At 36.1% G+C, this 18,552-nt stretch overlaps 4 protein-coding genes across 4 annotated transcripts; 2 read left to right on the plus strand and 2 right to left on the minus strand.

Annotated features, from left to right (window-relative positions):
- The first annotated feature begins 1,268 nt into the window (after positions 1–1,268).
- On the plus strand, positions 1,269–9,068 carry LOC145640673 (uncharacterized). Its single transcript, XM_081691911.1, has 9 exons — positions 1,269–1,317; positions 1,886–2,135; positions 2,237–2,453; positions 2,559–2,914; positions 3,163–3,672; positions 3,979–5,182; positions 5,584–5,931; positions 6,115–6,352; positions 6,721–9,068. The coding sequence occupies exons 1-9, from the start codon at positions 1,269–1,271 to the stop codon at positions 9,066–9,068; spliced, it is 5,520 nt and encodes a 1,839-aa protein (XP_081548037.1).
- Positions 9,069–9,603: 535 nt separating this feature from the next.
- LOC145639565 (putative ripening-related protein 1) lies at positions 9,604–10,606 on the plus strand. Its single transcript, XM_081690837.1, has one exon. The coding sequence runs from the start codon at positions 9,802–9,804 to the stop codon at positions 10,387–10,389; it is 588 nt and encodes a 195-aa protein (XP_081546963.1). The 5' UTR covers positions 9,604–9,801; the 3' UTR covers positions 10,390–10,606.
- Positions 10,607–10,856: 250 nt separating this feature from the next.
- Positions 10,857–14,627, minus strand: LOC145639564 (AT-hook motif nuclear-localized protein 11-like). The gene is made up of 6 exons (XM_081690836.1): positions 14,221–14,627; positions 13,078–13,766; positions 12,359–12,426; positions 11,983–12,114; positions 11,481–11,642; positions 10,857–11,315 (listed from the first exon to the last, which is right to left on the minus strand). The coding sequence occupies exons 2-6, from the start codon at positions 13,475–13,477 to the stop codon at positions 11,079–11,081; spliced, it is 999 nt and encodes a 332-aa protein (XP_081546962.1). The 5' UTR covers positions 13,478–13,766; positions 14,221–14,627; the 3' UTR covers positions 10,857–11,078.
- A 1,113-nt stretch (positions 14,628–15,740) lies between these two features.
- LOC145638554 (uncharacterized) lies at positions 15,741–18,065 on the minus strand. Its single transcript, XM_081689535.1, has 4 exons — positions 17,865–18,065; positions 17,703–17,764; positions 17,445–17,568; positions 15,741–16,110 (listed from the first exon to the last, which is right to left on the minus strand). The coding sequence occupies exons 1-3, from the start codon at positions 17,920–17,922 to the stop codon at positions 17,446–17,448; spliced, it is 243 nt and encodes an 80-aa protein (XP_081545661.1). The 5' UTR covers positions 17,923–18,065; the 3' UTR covers positions 15,741–16,110; position 17,445.
- Between the last annotated feature and the right edge of the window lie 487 nt (positions 18,066–18,552).

The raw sequence follows: 18,552 nt of genomic DNA on the forward strand, positions 1-18,552 counted from the left end.
GACTCACATAGGTTGTGGAATTAATCTGAATTGACCCGAACCGAGTTGACCCAACCCACTCTTACCCGATCCAAACCCAACCCGTTTACCCGAATTGACAACTCTAATCTATTAACTATTACTAAAACAAAAGATGATGACATCATCACTGCCCACGTGTCATTCTCTTAATAAAAATTTTCCCGCCTAAATGCAATGACGATGCCATATATATATATATATATATATATATATATATATATATATATATATATATATATATATATATATATATATATATATATATATATATATATATTTTAGAGTTATCTTATTTAACATTTTTGAAATTTAAATATTAGAAGCTTTTATCTTACAACTAAAACCTATCAATTTATTGTAAGAAATTAAAACAAATTTCAATAACACACTAAAAAACTATCTCCTATATTGATCTATGAATTAGACGACATTGAACAAATACTATATCAAAGTTTTGATGAAAATAAAAGATTTTAAATTACAAAATGTACGTAATTTTTATTTATATTCATATATAATAGCGATTTATTATTAAAATGTACAAATTAAAAATAGGTTTTATATAAACCGTGTATCGCACGGGTTCTAACCTAGTTATACATAACGGGACAGTTTAGATACGAACGGAGTAGATGTTTTTAATAAATGGCGGCAAACATATGCAGTGTACCCCGTGCTGCAATTGCTAAGCTGTAGTAGTGTAGTGGCGTTTCATCTCTCTCCCATCATTTCCATTCTTATCAAAAATCGCACTAATTAATCTTATTTACTACAGTAGTAATATGTATCGTCTCAGTCTCAACTGTTCAAATAAACCCATTTCTCGAAAATCCCACTTTAAAATGACTACCAGAATTCCTTCAATTTAATACCCACAACACAATTCATCATTATTCTTCAACTGGGTATGTTTTCTTTCTTTGTAATTTCAACTTTTTCATGCCTTTTTTACTGATCATTTTCTGTAAAAACTTGAATTTTTAGACTATAAAATCTAATACTAGTATAACTTGAGTTGGGTTTTTGGGTTCTTGATGTTTACATGCAGGGGAAGAGAGAGAATTATGGATTTGGAATCAGAAAAGTTTGAAAAAATTGGAATTGATCAAATGCTCTCTTCAATAAAAAACAAAAGTAGGAAATCAAAGCTACATTATCTTATAGGGAAAATATTTGGTCCATTTTCTTTTATAAATATTTCTCAAGGAAAGGAAGAAGTTGATGATTTTGGACATAACACAAGAAATATGGTGGAAGTGGCCATTTTGATGAATATTGTGCAACGTTTGCACAAAGGTAAGTCGTATTGTAAACTTGTTAGGAGTTGATTGTTTCCTTTTTTATGTATTCATTTGATTGTTCTCTAAATAGCTGTAAATTATGATTAGTGATAATGTGTTGCATGTCAAATGCTATCAACAAATGTTATGTAAATGTGGTTGAGGAGTCCAAAGTCCAAACCCTTATTGTTACAAGCAAGGGTGATTCTTGTTTTTGTTGTTGTTCACTATGTTGTTCGGACTTAGTATTTATGTCTGGCATGGGTACGTGTCCAAGTGTTGGTGAAAATTCCATGATTTTGGCCCAAAATGAAGGGTTGATATGTCCTATCCATGTTTTAAATGTTGAGAATGACGTGGGTACTTGAGGTAAAATAAAGAGTCCGAGCAGGTTGTTGGTTGTTTCATGTCAACTTTTTTATGTATAAGGTAGGTTCAGAATTTGGAATGGGTTGCTCAATTTCTTAATGTGGCTCTTAAATCTGCTAAAAAATTTGTACGTATAATAGACCTTGGTCTATTACAAGGCTTGTTTTCTATATAATGATTTCCATAATATCTGATGCTTTTGCTGTTGTACACAGAATGGTGCTACAGCCAAAAGATTTCTGTTTGTATAGTATCTCAATATGCAGCACAAGTTAAGGAGATTGAGAGAAGAATTGGGAAAAGGTATGGAAAGCTTTTAAACTTTGAGTTGAAGGTGAAATCGGTTGAAGGATTTCAGGACGAAGCAGATATTGTTATAGTATCTACTGTAAGATCCAATTCTGCTGGATCTTCTGAGTTCAGCTTAGATTATCGAATAACCAATGTTGCTTCGAGTAAGGCCAGGTATGACTTGGGATGATGTCTCTGGACAAACTATAGTTTCTGTTTGTTTGTTTGTTTTTTAAATCAAGTTTACTCCCCTCCCCCCTTTTCAACAATTGTAGGCATTGCCTTTGGATACTGGGGAATATGGAAACCCTTGCTGAAGCGAATAATGTATGGAAAGATATAATTGCTGAGGCCAAACAGCACAAGTGTTGCTTTAATGCTGAAGTAGATGAGACTTTAGCTAAAGTCATGGTAGATGTTAAAAGCAAGTTGGATGAACTCGAAGACTTGCTTGACAAGGATAATAATATTTTCAAAGCTTCAAGATGGAAGGTATACTCTTGCTTTATCCTTCCAGAAGTATGTATATTCTTTTGAATTTTGTGATAATATTGCATTATGTATCAAACTGAATTTTCTCATTCCTTTTCTTTGTAGGTAGTTTTTAGTGAGAATTTTGTCAAATCTTTTGCCAAACTGCACTCAATCTACTCTAAGAAGCTTGTGGTGAATTTCCTTCTGAAATTAGCTAATGGCTGGCGGCCTAATAAAAAGAACACTGATGTGGTCTGTGAAAGCTCTGTAAAAATTGCTAAACAATTTGAGGTTGAGGGTCGGTATATCATATGCACAAATGATATTATCAGGGTACAGGGATATGCTACTCAAATCTTGAAGGTGTGGGATATATTGCATTTGGTAGATATACCGGCATTAGTCAGTAAACTTGACATAATTTATGGAGCATTTAGTGATGATTTCCTTATACGTTGCAAAGAAAAGTGTCTCCAGGGGTATGTTCTCTTTATATACTTTGCATATCATCTATTAATGCAGTGAGCGATCACTCTTCAAACATGTACTGAAGTGCTTAGACGACACAATTGCATCATAAGAATGAATATGCTGCTGCATTTAGCTCAAAAGAAAATTACCTTTGTTTGTCTGTACCTCTGTATGTGCATATTGAAATTATTGACAAAAGCAGCACCATATGTGGCTTTCCATCTTTTCCTAATGTTCATCATGATTGTTTATGTAGGAAGTTGGAACTCCCAAGACACTTCACTTCATTTGATGTTGAACGTTACAAAGTTGTTAACAGCTCAAAATCAACAAGTGCTTTGGATGCTGATAGAAGTGGAACAAGTTTTATTGAGAATGCAAAAGTTAAGGAGAGTTTGCTCCTTATGAAATTCTATCCATTTTTTGCAGGTGTCTTGAGTCACTTGATGTCTGCATCTGATGCATTGGCTCTAAATGTCCCTTTTGAGGTATCAGACCAAGAAAGAGAGGTAATTCTCAATGGAAAAAGCACCTTCATTTTAGGGCGATCTGGCACAGGTAAAACAACTGTGTTGGTGATGAAGTTGTTTCAGAATGAACAACAACATCACATAGTTTCAGAAGGAAATGTGCATGAAGCCTTGATGATGTGTGGGTTTTCAACCAATGCTCCTGTTAAAATTGGAACATCCCTTCGCCAACTTTTTGTGACCGTAAATCCAAAACTTTGTTTTGCTGTCAAACATCAAATCAACAATCTTACAAGGTTTGTGAACATTTTCATTATCTTTTTCCCATGCAATATATACTATCCTTCATATGCAAATGAGCTTACCAATGCTGGTGTTTGGTGTACTAATGAGCTTACGGTGTATTCTAGTAAGGACCTTTATGGCTGTATTGATATAATCCTGCAGTGCTTATTAATTGCCTGCGCAGAAAATTTTCTATAAGAAACGCACTTTTCATTCTCCTATATTCTATAGTTTTATGCCCAAGTCTTAACTGACTTGTAATCAAAAAGTTGGCTTGTTAATTCTTAGCATTATTGATTCTCTTACGGTTGTTACAGCTTTGTTCATGGAGAAAACTTTGGTGAGGGATGTATCTTTAATGACGTGAATGAAATGGATGAATACGAGATGTTCAAGGACGTCCCAGAGTCTTTTGAAGATATTCCTTCAAATGTCTTTCCGCTCGTGATAACATTCAATATGTTTTTGCTGATGCTTGATAGATCCTTTGGTTTATCATATTTTGATAGATTTCCTGATGTTAGGAAAATCTATTATATGGAAACTGCAAGTTTCAGACTGGTTGTTCAGGCAGTAAGAAGGAAAGAGGTTACATTTGAGAAATTTAAATCATCTTACTGGCCTCATTTCAACTCCCAGCTCACAAGAAAGCTTGATCCTTTAAGAGTTTTCACTGAGATTAATTCCTGTATAAAAGGTAGGTTACATTATGGGGAAGGTGATAACAACAATCTGAGTTTGCAGAGTTATATGCAATTATCTAAGAGCCGAGTATCAAAATTCAGTGAGGATGAAAGAGAGCTAATATATAAGATATTTGAGGACTATGAGAAAAAGAAGGTTGTTCGAGGAGAATATGATTTGGCTGATCTAGTGAATGATCTGCTTTGTCGTTTTAAGTGTGAAAATTATGAAGGTGAGCTCATGGATTTTGTTTATATTGATGAAGTCCAGGATCTAACCATGAAGCAACTTGCTCTCTTCAAGTACATATGCAGTAATGTTGAGGAAGGGTTTGTATTCGCAGGTGACACTGCGCAGACTATTGCTAAAGGTATTGATTTTAGATTTGAGGATATAAGAAATCTTTTCTACGAGGAGTTTCTCAACAATAAAATAGAAGGTGTTGGAGAAGAGCGAAAGAGAATTAAAGGGCTAATATCTCCTACCTTTCAACTAAGCCAAAATTTTCGAACTCATGCTGGAGTTTTAAATTTAGCTCAAAGTATTGTTGACCTTATTTATTATTTTTTTCCAAATTCTATTGATCCCCTGAACCAAGAAACTAGTCTCTTATGTGGGGAACTTCCAATACTACTGGACTGTGCAAGTTGCGAAGATTCCCTCATGAGGATTTTTCAAGACAAAGCAAGTCAAGGTGACAACAGCAATAGCATTAGCTTTGGATCCGAACAGGTGATAATGGTCAGAGATGATTATGCAAGAGACAAATTAGGCAAATTTGTTGGCAGACAGGCCCTTGTGCTGACAATCTTTGAGTGCAAAGGCTTGGAGTTTGAGGTAATATTAGTACTGTAGTACATTTTATTTGGATGTGTAAGTTGCTCTAGCTATGTTAATTTCTTTAAATGAGCCTTCTTATTATCTGCTGCTCAATCAATGCTCTCCTCGTTTCAAGATGGTGGTGTTTTTTTTTTTTTTTTTTTTTTTTTTTTTTTTTTTTTGGGGGGGGGGGGGGATTTGGTCTGGAAATCTCAGCTTATGGCTTTATGGTCCCTCATTGTTGCAATTTCCTTTGGAATTACATTACCTAGTCAAACTGTTTTTGGAGTGTCGAATTTCCAACCGCAATACTTACTTTTCTCTGCATTTTAAGTGTGTTACTGAAATCCATCATTATCCCTATAGCCATATTAAGTGTTTTCTCGACCTTTCAAGTAACACTATGCTTGTTATTGCAGGATGTGCTGTTGTATAACTTCTTTGGATCCTCACCATTAGGAGAACAGTGGAGAATTATTTATGAATACATGGAGGAAAAGCTCTGTACTTTGAATCCAGAAACTTATCCAAGTTTTACAAATGCAAAGCATGATGTTTTGTGTTATGAGCTAAAGCAATTGTATGTAGCCATTACTCGTACCAGACAAAGGCTTTGGATATGTGAAGACAACGATAGTTTTTTATCTCCTATGGCTGACTATTGGCAAAAGCTGAATCTCATTCAAGTTAAAAAGTTGGATGAGTCATTTGCACGGTCTATGCAAGTTGCTAGTAGCTTAGAGGACTGGAGATGGCGGGGTAAAAAGGTTTGTCTTATTAACTCATGCTATTAAGGTTCTAACTTCTAAGGTTCTTGCTTTTCTATTTTTTAAATTTCCTTGTTGCAAATAAAGTACTCCTGTCTCATGTGTCTGCTGTTTATTAGTCTGATCTCATGTATCCCCATTTGGTTCTCTTGCTTCCTTTGATTGGGCCTTTTGAAATTACAGATGCTGGAGGTGCAGAACTACAAAGCAGCTACACAGTGTTTTAAACGTGCTGGAGATTTTTACTGGCAAAAGTTTGCCAAAGCCTCTGGCTTTAAGGCAGCTGCTGACAACTTACGAGGCTTAAACGTGGAAAAGTCTTTGGAACTGCTCAGAGAAGCTGCTGAGCTGTTTGAAAGCATAAGAAACATCAAGAAAGCAGTCGAATGTTACATAGATGCTGAAGACTATGAAAAAGCAGGTAATGTTTTTAACTATCCTTCAGCCAAGCCTCAGGGAGTGCTAGAGAAATTTATATTTGGCATGAATTTGATACTGATACCCTATGGAAATATAGTAGTTACCTTTACTAAATACTCCGTACATGATCTTGATTTACGTGGTAAAAATTACATCCTCCAATAGATGATGGTCCAAGTATACAAGTGCAGTTGAAGAATTGGTGGTCATTGTAGTTTTAGATTGACTATTAGGATAGACAGCCTGATAGAAGTAATACTAGTTGGCTAACTTGCACCATATGCTGGAAAAACTTATGTATCTAACAGTCAAGTCTATTGTTTATGCCTGTTTGGTATCTGATAGCTTATTAATGTGTATGCGTTGCAGGTAAGTTATGCCTTGAAGAATCAGATCTGCAAAGAGCGGGTGAATGTTTCACCCTGGCAGGATGCTATAAACTTGCTGCTGAGGTTTATGATGAGGGACTTTATTTCAATGAATGCTTGTATACATGCTCGGAGGGTAAGTTGTATGACTTGGGCTTGTGTTACATACAAAGTTGGAAACAAAAGTATCACAGTAAGCCTACAAAACAAAGGATCGACTTCAATGCAAGTGAACAAAAGTTTCTCCGCAAATGTGCACTTGCATTCTTTGAGCAGCAAGACAAGCAAACCATGATGAAATATGTTAGAGATTTTAGCTCTCTGGAATCAATGAGAACTTTTTTGAAGAAGCTAGGTTGCTTTGCTGAACTTCATGAGTTAGAGTTAGAATATGGTAATCTTGTAGAAGCTGCAAAATGTGCTAGACAAATGGGTAATATTTTACTGGAGGCGGATATGTTAGTGAAAGCTGGTGATTGTGAAGAAGCATCTCGGCTCTATCTTGCCTTTGCATTTGCTGGCATTCTTTGGGCAGATGGTAGCAAGGGATGGCCTCTAAAAGAGTTTCCATCAAAAAAGGGTCTTTTGTTCAAAGCCAGAGCTCAGGCTCGTAACTGTCCACGCCATTTCAATGAGGTGTGTGAAAATATCAAGTTCATATCAAGCGATAAAGTCGACTTACATGAGTTGCAAAAGCAGTTGGCATTGTCACGACAGCATAAAAATTTAAGGGGAGAATTCTTGTCTACACGTAGAATTTTGGACAGGCTTCTTGCAACTGATGTTTCAATGCATGAATCAAGACGAAATACAATTAAAAAATCATTGAATTGGATATCTGTGACAAAATTGATTCATCACTGGAACGATTGGAAACATCAGATTGAGACAATATTTAAGTACCTGGACTCCTTAACAGAACAAGGAACTAGTGGTTTTCAAGAATATGAAACTTTCTGCTTGGAATATCTTGGTGTGAGGAAACGGTCCATCAGTCCGGATGCTGATTATTTTCTTCTCTATCCAGATGCAGAATGGGTGAAATATGTGCCCAGAAGATCTGATAAGATGGAAAGTATTGATGCTAATCAACTGGTGTACGCTGCAAAAAGGCATTGGTGTGCTGAGATATTCTCTGTTGGCTTGAAATATTTGGAGCTTATTGAATCTTTCCGAATTTTAGCTGTTGAAAATTCTATGTCGATGTACCGTATAAGTCAGACTCTGATTCATATTTTTGAAGCTGCACAGCTTCTTATCATACAGTCCAGATATCTGAAGCAGGCAAATGATGTTTTACCTTCTCTGATGAATTCCATTGATCACTCAGCAGAAGCATACTTTCTCCACTTCTTTTCTCTTGTTTGGGGGAACAAGATATTTATGGGGTCTAAAGACCTTGCGATGCAAAGCAACACTTCAAGAAACCTGCTGAAAAAAGCCATACTAAAGAAGTTCATGGTTGAGGTAGATGGTGTAGATGAAGCTTTACTAACACTTTCACAAGTCAGTCAGGTGGCAGTAATATTATTTGGATCGAATTGGAAAAATAATGAAAAATATGAGGGAGTTCAAAGCAAGATCAAGTCTAATTCTCCTTGGAGTTCATTGATTAAGAATCTTGTGATTGGCACAGTGCCGCAAACATCAGATGACTATTTGCAACTTGCTTGGAATCTTTGTGATGCTTTAATGCAAGCATATGATTCAAAATCAAATATGTCGCCTTCTTGTTTTGTATATCTTCTGGAACGCCTGTTAGTGCTGGTATCTTGCTTTGATGGATGCTTATTTGCAACAAGATCGTCTGTTACTGAATGGCTTGTGCACCTGAACTGGAGTGTAAGCAAAGAACCACTCACGCTCAGTGTTGCTGGACTGTCATCTTCTGTGGAACCCATCTATGACTTCATGGCTTATACCATACACGAGCTTCTCTTGAACAAGCAGGGCATTGAGGAATGGATTGAGAAAGCTGGGTTTAATGTGAAGCAATTTTTGCCATTGTTGATACTGAAATTGCTGGTTCTGATGTGCTTAATCTGCCTCAACTCAGGAAAGTATTTGGATCGGCTGAATGATGTGATTAACAGGTCAGATACCATATCATTCTTGCCGGAGTCATTTAGTAAAGTCTTTTTTCAGAGAGAGGGTTGCAGCTTTTGCAATGTGATCGCTGAAGCTTTGAATAGAATCGATGATCCCCTAGTGATTATTAGAAATCCAGACGTTTGTCCATATGTGTATGCTAGGCATACTATATTCTTGAATGTTTTCAACCAGAGCATGAATAGTATCATGGAAAGGTTGTTCCCGTCACTTCAAAAGAGTAGTTATGCTCATAGGTGATGATTGGTCTTTAGTCATGTGATGAATGATACTGGATGTTACTTTTGTAACTTGATTTAGCTTGTGCTAGAGTTTCACTTTGTTGTACTTCGTATATATGAAGCTAGTGTTTCGATGTGAAAATTTGTAATGTGCTGATATCCTCATTGGAATTGGTCCCTTTTTTTTTTGTGACAAAACAATGGACTAAATGCCTTTTTTTTTTTTGTTGTATATCATGAGTATTAGCTCTCTTTTGAGCAGTTCTAGTGGTGTTTCTCATCTACTTATGCATCATCTAAGTGTTTTTTTTGTTACAACCACTTTTTCTTTTTCTTTTTTTTCTTTTTTTTTTTTGGGGGGGGGGGGGGGAGGTCAGTTTATAACTATACAAATAATTGAGAATAACAAAATACAGTATGGAGGTAGTTTATTAGCCATTTTCTAATAAAAGGGCAAAAGACTCATGTAAGGAATACCACTACACCTAACTCTACGTACACACAAAGGCATATCGGTTGATTAATACGGCACAACGTATTACTCACGTAGACTTTTGACTTACTAGTCTAGCCAACTATCACCAAACTTTAGTAAATACTCACATTGACTTTGACTTTGACTTATTATTCTAACCCAAAAACCACGATAACAAATAGTACTCTACTAATAATGCACCATTTCTTGACTAAAATCTCTGTAAGTATACCCAAGTTAGGGGCACAATTCAGCATCACAGACACCACTAACAATCATGAAAAAGCTTGTTACTGGCACACCAAGCTCCTACTACTATACTTTTATAGTAGTGCTCCTCACAATTTCCACCAAATTCCTGCACACCACCCATGCCCAAGCTTGCAACCCAGGCCAGCCCCTGATCGGAACCAGTGGCGGCCAATGTGACCCCAATGAAGCCGACTGCTGCGAAGCTGGGCAGTCATACACTACTTATGACTGCTCGCCCCCGGTTACTGCCCAAACCCAAGCTGTGCTAACTCTAAACAGCTTTGCTGAGGGCGGGGATGGGGGTGGGCCCTCAGAGTGTGACGGTAGCTATCATTCTGACGATACCCGTGTGGTGGCGCTGTCAACAGGATGGTACAACGGGGGCTCACGCTGCCTCCAGGAGATCATCATCCATGGCAATGGGCAGACGACAAGGGCGAAGGTTGTGGATGAGTGTGACTCCAGAAATGGGTGTGATGAAGAACATGGGTACCAAGTCCCTTGTAAGAACAATGTTGTCGATGCGTCTAAGGCTGTTTGGAGCGCCCTTGGAGTGCCAGAGGACTCAGAACAGTATGGTCAGATGCAAATTACTTGGTCTCTGAGTGACTAGTTGAGTTTAAAATCTTCTCATGTAATGCTGTTGCATATGTTGTTGCAATTATGTTAAATAATAATTAGAACTACTAGTACCAGTACTAATCATGTACGGTTAGCGTATGCATAAGAGGTTCAAATATGCTAAAATTTATATACTTCTTATACATTATGTATCTTAATCCTGTATGAACTGATGCCTGAATTAATAAATTTTGTATGAATTTAGTATATCGGTCAATTATATGAGTAATTATATTCTGACTGTAACAAGACTAACAACCAGCAGACAATCACTAATTATCACCGGGGTGGTAAGGTTTGGAGATTCACAAAATGATCCTCACCACCGCTTGATTTCCAGAAATCAGATTCGAGCATGCCTCATTATACTAGTGGCATAAATTACAACATCAAAGCATCAAACATATACTCCATACTATGTCTCAAAATATCCATTATCCAAGGCAGGTACTTGGCAGATGAAAGAAAATTATGTTAAGCAAACCTAACATATACGAAGTATTCAGTACCTTGTAAGAATGACATAAACATGATTTCCATGTCAAAATAAGGGAGTATCAAGCCTAAAATGAGCCCTACTCCTTTCTTTGGGTTGAGCTGCTGATATACAATAGTTAGATTAGACATTAATTAGTGTAGCATTCAAAAGAGAGAAGATATTTACAGAGGTAATTATCCCTTTCATCCACGCATCAGATCAATGTCCATATGAGAGTTTCTCAAGTCCAGCGTCTGTGGACTAGCCCATGCACCCATCGCAGAGGTTGGAGACGATAAATTTTGGCTCTGTCGACCACTTGGAGGAGCCATCATCGTATTTTCAACAGAATAATGCTCCGAATCTTCACCACCTTCATTTCCTTCTTTAATCTTTGGATTTGTCTTTGGGGTTGTCCATAAAAAGCTCCCAACTATTACCTAAATTTTCCAACTTAGAATTACTGCTATGGTTTCGTTTTCTAAAAAGAGCTTTATATATTAATTGAATGAAACAGACATCACTTCTTTTTATTCCGGCTACTCTAGATTCTTTATGCATCAAAGCATATTCTATGTTTAAGGCAACAGAGATCGTAAGCTTACCTGAACAGGGCAGGCTGCAATAAGCATTCCACCAATGGCACCACCAATGACACGACCATCAGGGCTTGCAAGTGAAATGCTCACACCACCACTTCGATCACGAGAACCATCATTACCAAGAAGCAAGAAAGATCCTGACATGCATAATATGTCAAAGCGCCCCTACACAAACCAATTTTCAGCACTAAGAGATTTGAAGAACAGTTTAAGGCTTTAGGTGAGGTCAAAGCAGTCTAATGTAAAAACCATAGTGGAACTTTGGAAGGGCAGTAACAAATCTAATGGTGCCAAGGGTTCTTTGGTGAGAAGACCCATTAATTCTCTCATAATGCAAACATGGTGGTTATGGGCCTTATGGCTACGTTTATTCACCTGGATTCTCCCAAAACAAACTTACTCTCCCTTGTTTAAAGTTTTAAGGGCTTCAGGATATGCTAAAGGTTTTAAAAACAATGAAACTGAAAACAATACAGAATATAGCAACTAATCATGCGGTAACAACCTCATATGTGACGGTACCACCAGAAGTTGAGGGCTGCCGTAGGGTCACTGTGGAGACAGCACCATTTGCTGACAATATGCATACAGCTCTAGGCCCTTGTTGTGCAAATGCCAAGAGTTTTGATGCAATGTCCTGGGCAGTGTTAAAACATATGTCAGATAGCAAGCAGATTATGTTCATTTTATACAAGCTGCAAATTTCTTAATAACATTAATATAGTTGGGTCGACATAGGATAAAAACATATAGCAAGTACAAACTTCGTAAATATGCATAACAGAGGCAGAAAGTAAACTTCTGGTACAAAAATAATCAATCTATTTCTCAAAGGCAAGTACAAAAATAAGATTATTGTACAATAGAGACGGATAGCATACTTCCCCTGCTGCAACTTGAATAACATGAGGAGTAAAGCCCACACCAGCTGAACCAGACACAAATTTGCCTGGTAAGAAAATGAAACATAGACTAATATCAATACAACAAGCTAGTTCCTTGGACAAGCCAGCGCCATTGAACAACAACACTGAAACTCATCTAGTTTGTTATGCTTGTTACAGAATTAGCAGATTTTGCCAAAATACCAACTTATACTAGCTAATACTCCGTATCTCAATTGGAACATCACAACTGATTCGTGATTTTGAAAGTAAATAAGCTTCAAAAGCAGATACCCAACAAGATACAAGACAGACCAAGGTACAAGACTTGGAACCAAGATCACTGGTGATATTGATACCAAAGATACAATTAATATTACTGGAAACCATCAAGCACAGGTTATCTCCATAGTTTAGCAGTCATCTCCTCCAAACATTTTTTTAGCACTCATCTCTCCAAGCAATTTGAGTCTTAAGAGGTGACTCATAGTCAGAAACTACACTAGTTACCTCGTATAAACCCACCCTCAAACTACCATATGTTTAAAACACATTAAAATTCTAGGCGAGTTCAGGCATTCTAGTGAATCAAGTGGCATAACAATACACCATTAATCTAATATGGTCATCATTGGGCCATCTTTGACAAAATTGCTAAATGCTAAGCAGAAGCAATACATGTCATTGTCATTCCCTGAGAAAGTCGAAAATCTTACCAAAGGGAGCCAATGGTTGCTTTCTTCCGCTACCAGGAGGCCGGCCTCTACCCCTCTTCTCAGTTGAGGTGTTCATAATCCTAGGGGCAGCTGATACAGAGGAGAGGTCTGATGAAATTTTCCCATCAATTCCATATTTCCGAGGCCTTCCTCTTTTCCTTCGCATTGGTGTAACAGAAGCCTGCATTGATGATGGTGCACCTATACCACGGCCATCTGATAGAACAGTTGAAGAGGTTTCCACCCTCATACTCGGTCCTGAAGAGCCCCCGACATTTGACTGGAAAGGCATCCCGGAATTAGGCAATGAATGGACACTTTGCGGCCCATGTAACCCGGCCAATCCTCTCTGCATATAAAACCCACCTTGTCCTGACATTGGCATAGGTTCTCTCTCCATGCATTTAGTTCACAGAATCACAGCAATTCAGAAGATACTTGCACAACCCCAATTGAGAACACCCTTAACTTCCAATCAACTACACAAATATATAACTTCAACCCAAGCAGTCTCCTCACCTCTTTGATCTAAGAAGACTTAAAAGCTATGAAGCAACCTTTATAGCAAAACTGATTGAATCTTCAGTTCAGACACATAAATACACTACAATGTACTTAATTCCCCTAGACAACAGCTACACTCGTTTCTAAGGCACAAGAAATTTTCAGGAGTTCAAGCAATTTAAAAGCTGCATCAAAGAAAGTTCAGAAACTTGTAAGTTGAGTCATGAAAACTCTAACAAAACTAAATAACAAAAATTGAATTATGTTACAATTAAATTCAGAAATGTGACAATATTTGGATCTAGGTTATCATTGTGCAATTTATGCTACTAGTTATCTAAACTTGTCAAGTTCCAGGCTTTTTTAAAGAGTGTGTTAACAATTGTATTTGGGTCAGGTTCTTGTCACCAAGTTACACACTGAGCACAGGAAAAACACTTCCAAGGAAACCAACCAAAATTGCATCACAAACAAAAACTTCATACTAGGTAACAACACATCTATTTATTCACTAATTAAAACAGACATGCAATGCCATAAAATAATAATAAAAGCAACCAAACAAAATCCCAAAAGTACCTAACACTAACTAACTAAGAGAAAACTTAAATAAACAAAATTACAAGTTTCAGAACATACCTATAATTAGCCAACCAAATCTTGTACTACTCCACTAACCAAAAAAACCCATTTAGAAGAACATAACAAAAATTGTTTAAAGGGGTTAAAATTGAAGAAAATACAAGAAAAATTCTGGGTTTTTAGAGTTGTAAATGATCAAGCGCCGCATTAATGAAAGATGAGTTTTTTAAGTGGGTAGAATGTAGGTGGTTTTTATTAAAGGAAGATTTTATCATCAATCTTAATTATAATAATGATAAAAAGGGAGAAAAAAGAGGATGGATTTTAGCAAGATTATGTGATTCTGTGAGGTTGAAGATGACACTTCATTTCCACTACGGCGGGATTATGAATGAATGAATGAAAGAGAGAGAAAATTGGAGTGTAGTGTAATGTAGTCTATCCAAAACTACAAACAGTGTTTATTTTTTTGGGGTAACAGAAAATGAAATGAAAGAAAAGAAAATGGGATAATTTTTTATTTTTTTTTTTAATTTTCTTGTGGATAAACTAGCTCTTCTTTTGGTTGTGAGTTTTATCTCATCATCAATCATCATCCACTTCTTTCTTTCTTCCTTTTTAGAACCTTACCTCCTGCTCCCACCACAATCCCCATTTCAAACAATTATCAACCCGTGCTTGTAGATCATATGTTTCCTTTGTGGTCTTTAGTCTCTACTAGAGTTGTCAAATCCGATATTCGTCTTCTAAAAAAAAAATCCGATGTTCGGGTTAAATTAAAAATGAAAATGGGTCGACTACACGCTGACTCAAGGCACGATGCGATCCATCTAAATAAAAAGTTTCAACACATATATAGACCCGGCTAGGCACGGTACAACATGACTTAAAATGACATGACAAGCATTTGGGCACCATATGTAACCGGCATAGCTAACCCCAAGATAAGCATTTGGGCACCATATATATAGGTAAGATTTTGGTGATCTTGAGTCATATTTTTTTCATTTTTTGGTTAATTGAGTTGGTCAATATTACACCTTTTGTCTCAAATTTTGGCATGTCTTACACTAATGAATGTTACAAAAAGAAAGGTTTTAATGAACAAAAACACTACTCCATGTCATTTCAATTCTTTCAAACATTATACTTTAAGACATTTTGGTTTAATTATCATCTCTATTTAAAATATGATCATACTGATCTGTGTTACACCTTCTGTCTCAAAAATTGGAATCATCTTACACTAATGAATGTTACTCCACAAAATAAAAGCTTGTACAGTAATGAACAAAAACACTACTCCATCATGTCAATATCAATTCTTTCAAACATAAGAATTTATCTTTTAAGAGCAATTTAAGACATTTTAATTTTTACTTTCATATCTCTTTACAATATGATCATAATGTAAAATAAAAAGTTAAAAACCATTATTTTGGTTCACTCAGTTTCAATTTCTGGAGCTGTTAGCATAGAAACGGCCAATAATTTCTTTCCTTTTCGGGAAAATTTAAGCGTGAATCCTGAAAATTTAGAAATATCACACATTTGGCCAAGAAAATCCCATTCAAGCATTTATGTAAATACTTCATAGCTAAATTACTCTGTATTGCTATAGTATTAGACATGCAAAAGGAAATGTAATCATATGTCTGGATATAATTGACAACGCTGAAGAAAATTGAGGGTAAATGAAAACGATATCTTCTAACTAAACAGAACGATCTAGAAAATTACGCATACATTTCTCTATCGAAAGACCATGACTATTAACAGCAGCGAAGAGTAAGATAAATACATCCAGCCTACAGAAAACAAAACAATTGGTGCAGTCACATTGAATCTTTATAATGGATAATTGAATCCCAAAAAAAAAAGACATGATCACCCAGAGCCTATAGGGGAGAAATCTGTGGGTGCCCCTGCTGAAACAAGATTAACAACCTGCATAAAAGAGATGGAAGGTATTCAGAAAGATAATGACCATAGTCCGTGGTGTGCTATAAAGATTGTGACAAACATCAAATGCAAAATATAATGAAAGTAAATTACATGAACTAGAAATCATAACATAACCCAGCTTGGCTAATATATTTATTCAACAAATTGAACTATTGCGAGGAGACATCCGATAAGTAGCAGAATTAACAAGCTCAACGGCTTCTTAAGTACAAGGTCATAGATTTCCCAACTAGAAATTACTTACTTCTTATACAGTTACTTTACACGAAATGCTCCATGCAAAATATCTCTGATAGTATGGGTCTATGGGATAATTTCCCCCAACTAGAAACCTTTATTTAAGATTTTCTCATAATTAACATGGCACCCTCTAAATCTCTGCAGTCTGCATAACCCAATTAATCTTTGTCTTTGGCAAATAAGTGGGAAACAGGATTACAGCCTATGGGTCATAAAAAGCCAAATGCTATGATAAAATTACCGATTCAAATGGCCATTGGCCAAGGTAAGTCGCTTCTTTAGTTATACACATGCACTCCTTGACCGGATTCACTAAAAAACCAAAAGAATATTCCTCAATATTTAAGTTAACCTCGTTTTTTCAAAAACTGAGAAAAACAAAGATGCAGAACAGATAGTTGCCCAATGCTTGAAAGCTACCGTTTCTAATATGACCTACATTAACCAAGCATTGTAGCCTTGTAGACAGACACATGGAACCAGCCAAAAAGGTAGAGCTACCATCTCTCGTGCCTGATTATTTATTTCTAAGGATCAAGCACAAAATCTTGCACACTCGTTGCTTAAAAGTTACCGTTTCTAAGGATCAAGTATATAGATATATAGCAAATTCTCGATTGTAGGAAGCCTACCACGCATAATTGCATTCCCTGGAAATTTCTCTTCCTAAACTTCAATCTAGCAAGCATGATTATGTATCTTAAAAGCTGTCCACTAGTAACCAACTCAATTCGATAGGGCAACAGCAAGTCACTTTTGATACAAGCAGCCATTGACTCATTAGGTAGTTCCATTGTCACTATAGTAACTATATTAAACTAACAATGCTAACTTCCAACATACGATCGATAAGACCTACAATAAGTCTATAACATCATTTTAAACCGCCAAGGTAGTATTGAATTATTGATTACAACATTGGCATCAGATAGAACAACCAGATAAAGGGAGTTAATTGCATTAAATTTAAGTTTTGATGCAACCACATTAAAACATATGAAAATTCATCAAAGCATTAAAAAATCAGTTCATTGCAAATAAAATCATATTGGCATTGCTAAGATAATAAATTAAACCTTAATCATCAAGCTCCATAGCTTGTTGAGCCTTAGCTTTCGCCGACGCCGACAATTTGGTCTTCAATTTCTTCTTCACTGAGAATTTACCAGTTTTCTTTTTCTTCTTATTACTCCCATCAACCTACACACATCAAATTCCAAATTCAATTAACAGATTACAACATTGACCCAAAAAACTTAAACATCCAACTTTCATTGACATGATATTCAATCAAATTCCAGAATCAGTAATAATTAATACTGCGTAATAAATACCTTCATTTTGTTCTTATTAGCATGAAGCTTCTTCGCCTTTTTCTCTTTCTCCTCTTTTTCTCCTGATAATACAGCAACAATTTGGGAAATTTCAATTAGCAAAACCCTAATTAAATTGACAATAAAATCAAATTAGAAAGGATGAGAAAGATGAATAATTACTTCGCATATCGAAATCGTGCTGTCTCTTGCGAGTAGCAAGATTGTTTTTCTTCGACATCTTTGGCAAAGAATTTTCGGCTTCAAATTATGAAATTATATTACCGAACTTCTGCTATTCCACAGTTTAACTGACAGAAGAACCCTAAATCCCCAATTTCTGATATAATTGAATATCTTCTATTGGATTTTGACCATAATCATCGGGTAGCCAGGCCCAGTCAACTCTCCTTATGCCACAAGTGAATCAACCATTATATGGCCCAACCAAATTTTCCTTTCTATATGTCTAGACCACTTAAGTTAAAGACTCGTTTGGTATCGCGATCAATTTTTAATTTTTGTTTTTTTTTTTTTAATTAGTACTTGTAGACTCGTAGTATAATGGGTTTACATTAAACAAAAACGACAAAAAATATAAATTAATGACTTGTTCATTTATAAAAGTATACTTGTACGGTTGTACCCTCAAACATTAATCACATTAATCGATTCTATTTTTGTTTGAATTGACCTTACCTCAAAAATGCAGAGTATACCGGAAAATGTACATGTGTTAATGATGTGTTTACGGGGGAGATTGAGGTTTCGAAAATAATTTAACATATATTTTTTCCCCAATCGGGGGAGAATTCTGACCAGAGATCGACTTTCACGATATTTTTTAGTTTTAGCATCTGCATGTCGGGTA

The sequence above is a fragment of the Chenopodium album genome, chromosome 7 (assembly GCF_948465745.1).
Source record: "Chenopodium album chromosome 7, dcCheAlbu1.1, whole genome shotgun sequence".
NCBI classification, from domain to species: domain Eukaryota; kingdom Viridiplantae; phylum Streptophyta; class Magnoliopsida; order Caryophyllales; family Amaranthaceae; genus Chenopodium; species Chenopodium album.